At 46.1% G+C, this 10,262-nt stretch overlaps 1 protein-coding gene across 3 annotated transcripts in view; it reads right to left on the bottom strand.

The window, feature by feature from the left end:
* HLF (HLF, PAR bZIP transcription factor) overlaps nt 1-10,238 on the bottom strand; it is a 53,103-nt gene extending 42,865 nt beyond the window's left edge. For all 3 annotated transcript variants that reach the window (XM_015599404.2, XM_015599403.2, XM_006924851.3), the window contains exons 1-2: nt 9,733-10,238; nt 7,300-7,632 (exon numbers count right to left, since the gene is read on the bottom strand). In XM_015599404.2, coding sequence (XP_015454890.1) covers nt 7,300-7,632; nt 9,733-9,838 — 439 coding nt within the window. In that variant the 5' untranslated portion in view covers nt 9,839-10,238. The remainder of the gene's footprint in view (nt 1-7,299; nt 7,633-9,732) is intronic.
* Nucleotides 10,239-10,262: the final 24 nt, after the last annotated feature.

The following is a 10,262-nucleotide window of genomic DNA, read 5'->3' as shown; positions in this document are numbered from 1 at the left end:
CCTGCCTCTACACCTCTGCCCACTTACCATTCTGGCTCCACCACCTCTCATTCCAGGCCCAGCAGAAGGTCCAACCCTTCCAAGAAGTCTTGTCCCAGGCACTCTTGCCCTGGGCACTGGCTGCTTCCTGTGAGGTCTGGCAGATCTTATTGTCTGCACTGCTCCCTTAAGTTTTTACTCATTTTCATGCTCTTTTCAATAAGTATTAGAGGCCTCCATGTACCCATCATTTGACTCCAAGAACATGCTAGTTTGACCTGTCACTCATCCTCTTACCTAAAAGTCTATCTTCCTTCCTAAATTGCCGTCTCCTTGAGACCGGCAGCCAAATCGCGCCCCTGTCTGTCTTCCCCAGGGCACAGCACAAAGCAAAAGCCGATGCTATTTCTGGGAACCGTCCACATTGCTTCTCGCTCCTCCAACTTCCTCTGTTGCTTTCCTATCTTCATATCACTTACTAGAGAAAAGTAACTGACCGGCTTTTGGTGGAGGTTGCCCTACTGTGTGCAGGCACCACGCTGGACCCTTCATGCACATTAGCTTTGGAAAGCTCACATAAAACCACCAAAGAATATACTTTGCAGATGAGAACATGAAGGTTCAGAAAGATTAAGGAGTTACCTATGACAGGACCATGTGGGGAAGGAGGAATCAATATTCTGGAATGCTCGTGTAAAGTCTTGCTTGTAAGCGGGAAAATGAACTAGACTAGACCTTTCTCCTCTTCCAGCACCGTAACATGCCTTTACAAATTTTTTACCCCTGAGATCATTATATTGCCTTCAAGTTTAATTATTAATGCTTATTATAAAATTGCAATGGTAACATTGACTGGCTTTCTAGCAAACATGTCATGCAGAAACCTTCTAATCAAGAGCTTCTTTGAACTGCATTTGGTTTGTTTGATTTTTTAATCTCATGAACAAAGAGGAATGAATAAAGGTTACAGTTATCAACCCAAAGTTACCCCAAACTCAGAGGCTAAAAGGGCAGGCAAGACTAGGCAGAGAAGCAGATGAGAAACTCAAATTCCCTGACCAGAGGCCTTAATTGGCTAGAAAGGGAAAAATGTGGAGACTCCAGTGCTAGGTCCCTGTGTGACAAACGAGGTCCCACGGTAGTGAGGACACCTCTCCCTGCAGCTAACCATCACCGAGCACTTCCTGTGTGCCAGACACCGTGCCAAGTATTCTGCATGCACATTGGCTCGCATGACCTTCAACAATCCTATGAGGCAGGTCTGATGACTATTCCAAAGTTCCAGATGGGAAATCAGAAGCTCAGATCATTTAAATGACCTGCCCGAGATCATGAGCAAGCATGACAGAGTCAGGATTCACATCCAGGCTTGTTTGTCAGGTCTTGTGTTCTAAATCATTCCTACATTGCTCATACAGAACTGTGTCACAAACATAGGACATTCTGACAGATGTTGTGAAGGTGAGCCAGCAGACAACTATGTCTTAAGGAAATTTAAGTTTGTTCCAAAACAATGGTTTAGTGGCTTCAGGTCAAGACATTTGCTGAGGGAATACCAAATATTATAATAAATGAAAAATATTCTCAACCATTTCCACTATAGAATCAAATCGAGACCCTGTACCTCTCTGTCCCTCTCTCGTACATTTGTTTCCAATGTTTTTTAAATCTTATTGCTTCCCTTACTACCTTCCTTCTTCCCTCTATTTTTACTGCTGAGACATAAAAAATGACTCTTGGGTAAAAGTGATTAGTGCTGGTTGGAAGAGACGTTTCTGAGAAACCTAATAAATCACCGCTGTCTTTTCATCCCCTGGCTTTCTACATTAGGATGTTATCAAGGCTTTTTTCTTCCTGCTTCCCCCGCCCCTTTCCTTCTCCTCTACCTAGTTCTGTCTTTATATTGCTATTTTTCTAGTCTGGTAAGCACAGTGCTGAACTAAAAAGACTCTGCCAAGACCCTTGGCAGGAGTTGGCCTGCAGGAATCCTGCCCACCTCATTGTCCAGAGGACAAGGCCTCTGGGCTGACAGGCAGGAGAGGGCTGACTGTGGGGTCTGGCCGCAGTGCCGGAGGGAGCAGCTTTCCCTGGGATATGAACTGCCACACAGAGCTCAGCTTTCTCATGCCAGGGTCAGGGCTACGATTTCTTGCTGGCACTTGCTGTAGTTCACCTGGGAAGAGAAGCGAGGTGGGGCGGGGGTGGGGGTGCGGTGGCGGAAGCAAGCCAGCACACCTCCCAGAACTGGGCGAGCTCCACAGGGCACAGCCACGTGCGTGAAGCACACGGTCACGCAGGCAGGCAGCCAGGGTTGCTGGGGCTCACACGAGAGCTGGAGCGGGGGTGGGGCCTGGGCACCCAGCGAGCAGTGCGAGTGGCTGTCTCCACACTGGCAGAACAGGAGGCGCAAACCCAGAAGCGATGCTGTTGGGTTAACATCAGGGAAGGGCCTTGTCCTAACCCAGAAGGAAAGAGAAAAGTCAGGCAGGCTATAGAGAATAAGGACCGGGCATGCCGGGAAGAAAATGCATGCCCTATTTTTGAAGAGGGACACGGACTGGATGAAATAAATCCCAAATGAAGAACGGGGGTCAGGAATAGAGTCGTCTTTTCCCTACTCCCATGCCACTGGCATCATACCAGTTTCAGGCACTAAGGATTCATGTGCCCCACGATGTGCCGTCCTCTGTCACGTGCTATCTTATTTAACTCTGCTAAAACCCCATGGCAGGGGGACTATTTATAGTCTCCATTTTACTGATTAGTACACGAAGCCAGCCAATGTGGGTCCAGGAAGTGAACTCTGGGTCTAGGGTATATGCTCTTAACCACCAAGTCGCCTGCCTTGCTTTCCATATCAATCCTTAGGCTGTTCTCTGCAAGGCGTGGTGGAGAAGATAAACTCTTACGAGAAACAGAAAAAAGTCTTCCTGCCTCTAAAACAAAGCTGACACTCTCCCCTTGATCCTGATCCTGATTCATTTCCAAAATGCTTGAGGCACAGTGTATCGTAACTATCAATCATGGCGCTCTCAACCGACAGACATATCAATATGCTGGATGGGAAAATATATGAACTGCCTGTCCTGAAGGGGAGGGAGAAACTGAAGCTTCATCTCATGAGGCTGGGAAAGGCGAAAGAATGCTGGTGTCTCAGCAGGACCTCCCATAACCCCAGAACCACGAGCACAGAACTCCCCTCCGTCATTACTCAGATGACACGGCCAGCGTCTTCCCTCCACACCACAACCTATCACGAGGGAAGGTCAACAGAAACAAAATACCGATTCCATCGTGCAAAGGTACAAAGGGTTCTCCCCCAGCTCTCTGCTCTTCTTGTGCCACCCACTGATGCGCTCCTGTTCCCACACACCACAATGGAAGGCTTGCGCTTCATTCTGTAACCAGCCTTCTTCCTAACCCGGTCTCTGTGCTCAGACCTGCAGAGAGAGCCTTCTTAATTCTCAGCTGAATATGGGTCTAGCAGTGCTAGGACACCCCCAAGCTACTCAAAGAAAAACCACCAGAGGAAACGTTTTCAACTCTGGCTTTACAAGCATGTGATTTAAAAATAACTCTGCCTTTGTCTGCTATAGATGACTTTCCCTAAAGGGACTGCTGTCCTTAAAGCAATTGCTCAATTCTCAGGGCAAACAGATTCTTATTTTTCCAGCACCCAGTCCGTCCTTCCAGGAGAGCGCTCCCAAGTACCACCTCTGAAAGCATCTGAAATGCAAGCACTGAAGCGGTCAGGATGACTCCTGCACCTCTGCATCCAGGACGCTGCCCCTCAGGTGACTAAGCAGCCCAACCAAGCAGGTGGCTGTAGCATCCAGGAACTAACTATCCGTCTTCTCTCTTCACTGAGATGTCAGCCCAGAAAGCTTAGTAATCACCCCATAGCCACAGGAAGTTTCAAAGGATCCCTGAGTTATTTTATCAAGGAAAGTATATTCAGATATTTGATTCATTCTTTGATCAGACAGCCAGACAGAAGAGTAAGGATTGGTGCACAAAATAGAAAAGGAGGTTTGGGGCACTGATGGTAAACAGTACGAGAATTCACAAGGATGCTCACCTTATCATACTAAGACATGTCTTGGACAGACCTAGAAATGCATAATGTGTCACCTTGTGGCTTTGTGTCCTTTCAACCAGACAGGTAGCACTAATAACACAATATTACTAAGCAAAATTTGAAAGATGCAAATAGCAGAAAATAAATGTTTAATAAAATTACTCTGCAATTATCTGCTTAACCTGATAATTTTCAGTTTTACCAACTGAAAATGTATAACTATGTTCTTATTACCATTATATTTCTTCTTGACAACCTAATGTCTCCTGACATTCTCGAACATTCTGCCATAGAGCATTACAAGAGGTAAAAAGCATCTATGTGTGTGACAGGATCCTGAATTAAGCCCACTATTTTGCTGTCCAATTTGAAAGTCTACATCAGTAGTTCTCAATAGGGATGATTTTGCCCCCAGGGGACATGGGGCAGCGACTGGACTCATTTTTACTTGTCACAGCTAAACTGTGTGTGTGTGTGTGTGTGTGTGTGTGTGTGTGCGCGTGCGTGCGTGCGTGCGCGCGCGCGCACGCGCTAATGCTGTTAAACTTCTAAATGCACAGAACAAGTGTGTGTGTGTGTGTGTGTGTGCGTGCGTGCGCATGCACTAATGCTGTTAAACTTCTAAATGCACAGAACAGTCCCCACAACAAAGATTTACCTGAAATATCAATACTGCCAAGGTTGTGAAATCCTGATCTAGACTGAAACTACACGATTCCCAGAATGCTCGAGGCTACATTTGTGCTCTTCCCTTCTGAGGACTAGTTTTCCTCAAGATTAACTTGGTATTTCTATTCTGGTCACCACTGTGATTACATAGAACAATCAAGGACTTTTTCCTTTTTCAGGTTTGCTTGTGATAGACCATCCATCGAGTCCACATCCCCTAGAATTTTATTTTATATTATAATCTTTATAATGACCAACATTGTATAAACAGCAGAGGATTGTTTTGTCTACATTTGGTATGTAAAGAAGAGCTTTCGCCGTCTTCCTTTTTTCGTTAGGAGTATCTTTTTCAATTCAAAGAAGACTATTTTGAAGTGCATGTCCATTATCGAAAAAAACATTCAAATAGTTTATGCCTATTTTTTCTTTTCTTTTTATCTTCTTTATGTCTAGATCCCAGTGTCCCCTTAGATCCTAGTGCCTTTCTTTCCTCCACAACCTAACAATTGACATCCACTGAAACTCAGGAGTCCTTTGCTGTGGATTGCAAACATGATTGAGGCATCTCAAGTTACTGAGAGTCACTGATGAATACTGATTCTAATGAGCTCTGATGAATGACTTTTAAGGAAACCTCAGATCCCCAAACCTTGATTGTTGATTCTCAATAGGAACTGAGGTGTGGGGGACTCGATATTTGCATGCCTCCTGGGACAGAATACATTATTTCTAATGTGGTATATTATGTATTTGGCAGAGGATTGAGAAGTACCTGTCAATTGGTCATGTTAGGGTTAAAACACTCCAACCCAATAACTATTGGTCCCAATCTCCTGATAGCTGTCTTAAGAAGTTATATACTGTACCTAATGACTTTAAGAAGGTAGTTCAGAAGAGAGGGAGTGAAATAAATGACAAAAGTTGACAAAGATATAACAATAATCGTAACTGCTCTCATTAATAAAATAGCGTTAGTCAATTGACCCTTTATACGTAATATCTCTAACTTTCACAATAACCCAATCAAATAGAACTTATACCATTCTACAGAAAGGGAAACTGAGGCTCCAGGAGGTTGTCACTTTATAAAGTCACCCAGCTACCAAGTGGTAGGTCTCATTCTGCAGGGCAGAATGACTAAGGCGTAACTGTGCCTTCTCACTGGGTCTCTGTCCCCTTCTCCCTGGTTATTTTCCATTTCGAACGTTATTTACTTTGCTGGTTGTCTGTTCCTGGGCAGAAATTGAAGACAATGGCACTATACCTTCTAAGGAATAGGGGCTTAGGTTCACATAAAAGAGTGTTTTCTCAAGCTTCTGAAGCCTCCTGGGGCGGTCAGAGGTTAGGACTTCATTCCATTCCAGCCAGTAGTCCTGACTTATAGTTCAAAGTAGATTTTAGAGAAGGGGCCAGCAAAGAGAGATTTGCATGAGAGAACTTGAACTCCAATATTAATATATCAAGGCAGGGGTATCCTCTTCCTCCTTTGCATCATTTCCTTCCATTTTAATCTTGCTCTGTGTGTCACAGAAATTCTACACGAGTTGAGGACACAGAGTTCAGGAATGATCTCTGGCACAAGTCTCCCATTGTCCTGCTTTCTGTCTTCCCCTGCAGCTAAAGGCCTCAGCTCTGTGACCTTCCCGACAATTTACCTGTGAATCTTTGTTCCTGGTTACCTGGGCACATAAAATGGCCTTTCTTCCCGTTCGTTTTGTACTGTACTACAGGGTGCTAAAGGCATGAAGCCAGAGCCGCCTCAACTTGTGTGTATATCTGAGCATTTAGCAGTGAGTTTTGAAGTACTGGTCATTTCAGGTGATGTTTTTCTGTAATATTTCGACACCATTTACAGCTGACCTTGTGACCTTGAAGGCTTTGATAAAAATGGATTAAGTGTGATGGACAGATGAAAATGAAAAAAAGAAATGTAAGAACAATTTGGTGTGTAGGACTACTGAAGAGAGAAATAGGGGGTCTAGTGCTGAAAAAGGCTAAGCCATGCTTAATATGAGAGCTGTTTTTATATTCCGTTTCTCAATCAGCGACAACACAAGATGAAAAGAAGAAAAAAGTATCTGCCCCACACCCCTAACTTTTTTTTTTTTCGTTTAGGCCAGAGGAGAATGAATGCAGGTAAACCACAGCCTTAGAGAGTCTACCCAAAACATTCAGCAAGATCCTATGATCTGTGTATTTGGGGAATGTGGAAAAGAGACAGGAGATGAGACGGATGCCTGAATTATCCGAATCATTTACTGTAGGTTGGTATTTCTTAAACTGAAGTCCTTGAATCAGCTTTCAGGTGGCTGGTTAAAAACGCATATTTCTGGGCCCTCGCCCCAGACCTGAGAAGAATTTCTAGGGTAGGTCCATAGAGTCGGCATTTAGCTGACTCCCCAGGTGATACTGATGCTCGCTGCAGTGAGACAACCAGTGCTGTGAGTGAGATACAAGATTCCTCTTTTACAGTGAGCTAAAGTCCTCCGATTAAGACCTTTATGCCACCTCCACCCTGGCCCTCCATTTCACCCTCCTCCCTATCTGGAGGGAGAGGCTTTCCAAGAGTTTACCTGGTCTGATGGGGCTCTGCATACAGTTCGGGGACGGGATGCCAGGGTGAATGGGTGCAGAGGCCCGACTGCTGAGGTCCATGACGGAGGGGGCAGCTGAGGAAGCTGGCTGCAGCCCGGGAGGGTGAGGGCTGTGGTCATGCTGAGGGCTAGGGGGGATGCCATTTTCCGACAAAAACTCCTCCAGGTCCATGTATTCCAACTGGAAAGTATCTCCATCATAAGGAAGAGTTTTGTCCCATAGCGTGGGTCCCAAGAACGCCGACTGGGGGACTGCCGGGCTAGTACTCTCATCATCCAGCTTCTTTTCCTTGTCTTTATCTTTATTAAATGCTGCAGGAGAAGAGGAAAAGTTGGACTTTAAAAAATAAAAAGTGTCACTTTTTTACCATTCCTCCTGGCCGCTGCTATAAAACTACTTGTCACAAATGCCAGGGTTCTTCTCTGGCTGCTGGCTCTTGTGGATCTAGAGTTAAAAGTTCAGGCAGGACATGGATCTCTGCCTGTTTTTTTTACCATCTTCCTATTTACTTTGGAAAGCAAGCACTAGTCCTTGGGACGGGGCTACAGACCAATCTAGGGTATAAACAAGAGAGCACAAAATTCAGGGCATTATTTGAGGAGACAAATAATTTAATATACACTGGGAAAATAACACCTGCAATTACATTCAATTGCTGTGATTTTTAAGAAAACAGGCAAAAACCAGGCATGATTTGGCATCCAGGAAGTTCATTACAGTAACAATATGAAGTCATTCAGACTTGGAAAGCCAGTAAGTTGGTGATTCTAATTTTGGCAAAGTAGGAACTCTTCAACCTTCTTTGAAACCATGTATTGAGCATCTACTATATTTCTAGTTTTTTCCATACATTATCTCCAAAAATCTCATAATCAACCTACAAATAGCAATTAGCTCCATTTCCAGTGAAGAAATGGAAGCTCTGTGCTTTGAAGGACCTTGTCTCCTATTGGCAGAGAAAACAATTTCCTGAGCCCACATGTGTTTGCTTCTAAAGCCCCTGCGCTACACTGTATTTTGCAAAAGTTTTTTTTTTTTAAATACAAAGTGTTATCTTCCTCCCCTTCTCCCAATCCGATTCACAAAAATTACACAATGTATGTAACCTGTCAAAAGCATAGCTAATGGAAAAGGTGGTTAGTCTACATACCTATGAAGAATGTATGCAGCTATTTTTACCTGGAAGTATTGCCCAGCCAGTGAGGTCTTTAACCAGCGCTCTCAATTTTGCCAGTCTAGTACTCAGGCGCCAGTGCAATCTGGGATTAAGGAATTTGGTTTCTGAGTTTCTTCCTCAGAGAATCACAGCCTCCACTGCCATCCATTCTAATCCTCTACAGTCTCATCTCCTAGGAATCTGACTTAAAACACCCACAGATGCAAAAGACTGCAGGCAGCACCTTCCTCCCAAGTGCTACTCCTTAAAGGAGAATTAAGAAGGAAGCTCTGCTCTGCAGATTAAGAACCAAAGCCCTCAACTCTTGCAATGCAACAGGTTGGCCCCTGCTAGGAAAGAAGACAGGAGAACACCCGAGCTATTTGGAGCCAAATGAGCTTCCAAGACTTTACACCATGAACCGCACGGTCCGTATTTGCTGTGAGATAGAAATCACAAAACCCCAAATGACATCCCTGGAGGCACCAGCTAAGTCTTGCGCCTCCTCGCACGACCCCTCCTGTCCTGCTCCAGCCAAGGTTGTCTCGGGAAGGTTTGGGACTTACCAAGAAAAGGCTCAAGCCAGAGGAGGCTCCTGCGCGGGTTACACGTGAGCCTGCTCCTCTCTCCCCTCCCACCAGGAAAGTGCACGGGGAAAGTGTCAGCGCTGGAGGCGTGCACGGCTTCCCGCCGAGAGACCACTCCCTCCACCCCGCCGGCCCCAGCCCTCACCCCCCTTTCTGAATTACCCTTCACTGGAGAACATGCGTCTCCGCTCACACCTCGTGAGTTCCAAATACTCATCAATAACAGAAACAACAGTACGATCCCAATACCCAGCCCGGGCAGTGAGATCCCCCACAACAGGCCCCCACCCGTATGGGAAGCAAGCCTTCTCGTTTCTCCTCCCAAGCCCGCGAAGCTCTCCCCTCGCGCAGGCGGTTTCACTCGGCGGGCGGATAAAGCCTTAATCTAGGAAACGACCTGTCAAGTCATATCTCCCACCTGTGCCGCGGGAGCTAGACGCCGGGGGGCTGGGCCGGGTTCCCAGCGTTATTTTAAACGCTGCTCAGAGAGGGCGTCCCCCCTTTTTGAGGAAGAGGAGGGGTGGGGTGATGGGTGAGCTCCTCTATTTCATCAAAGCAGGGCCAGGGGGACAGAGATGAATGCTCCAGCAAGCCAGTGTGGGTGCCTGGCAAAGGAGGGATCCCAAGATCCCTTCCCAGAGCGGGGCAGCCAGGAGGGCAGCGCTCACCGTCTTCGTGATGAAGGGGGAGCTTCAGCGGGTTCTCCAGCAAGGACCTGAGCACGCCGTAGGGAGGCGGGATAAAGGTGGGATTCAGGGGGAGCGGTCGGGACATTTTCTTCGTCGCGATGCACTCAAATATTTTTCTTAAAAAAAAAAAAAAATACTGCCCCCAAAATGTTGCTGAGCTTTTTCTTCCGTCCTTTGCCAAAAGTACTCTCTTTCAAGGCGGTGGAGACAAGGGAAGAAAAAAAAATCAAATCTTTATAAATACATCTGAGTAAGAAAATAAAAAACAAAAAACTTTCGGGTTCCCAGTGCAGACGGTCTCCGGAGAGCGCACCAAGTGCCTGTGGGCTACTCGGCCACGAGCAGGATGCTCTCACCTGCCTTGAACCCTGGTTTTGCAAAATGTTCAAAATTGCAAAAAAGAAAGAAACAATTTGCAGACGGCTGCAGACGGGCGGAAGACACCGCACTGCCGTGGCCCTGTCCCGCCAGCACCGAGGCCGCGCGCCGTCCCACCCCACCCCCCTCCC

This window comes from Pteropus alecto, unplaced genomic scaffold (genome assembly GCF_000325575.1).
Source record: "Pteropus alecto unplaced genomic scaffold, ASM32557v1 scaffold98, whole genome shotgun sequence".
Taxonomy (NCBI): Eukaryota; Metazoa; Chordata; class Mammalia; order Chiroptera; family Pteropodidae; genus Pteropus; species Pteropus alecto.
This window is presented reverse-complemented; position numbering and strand designations above follow the sequence as displayed.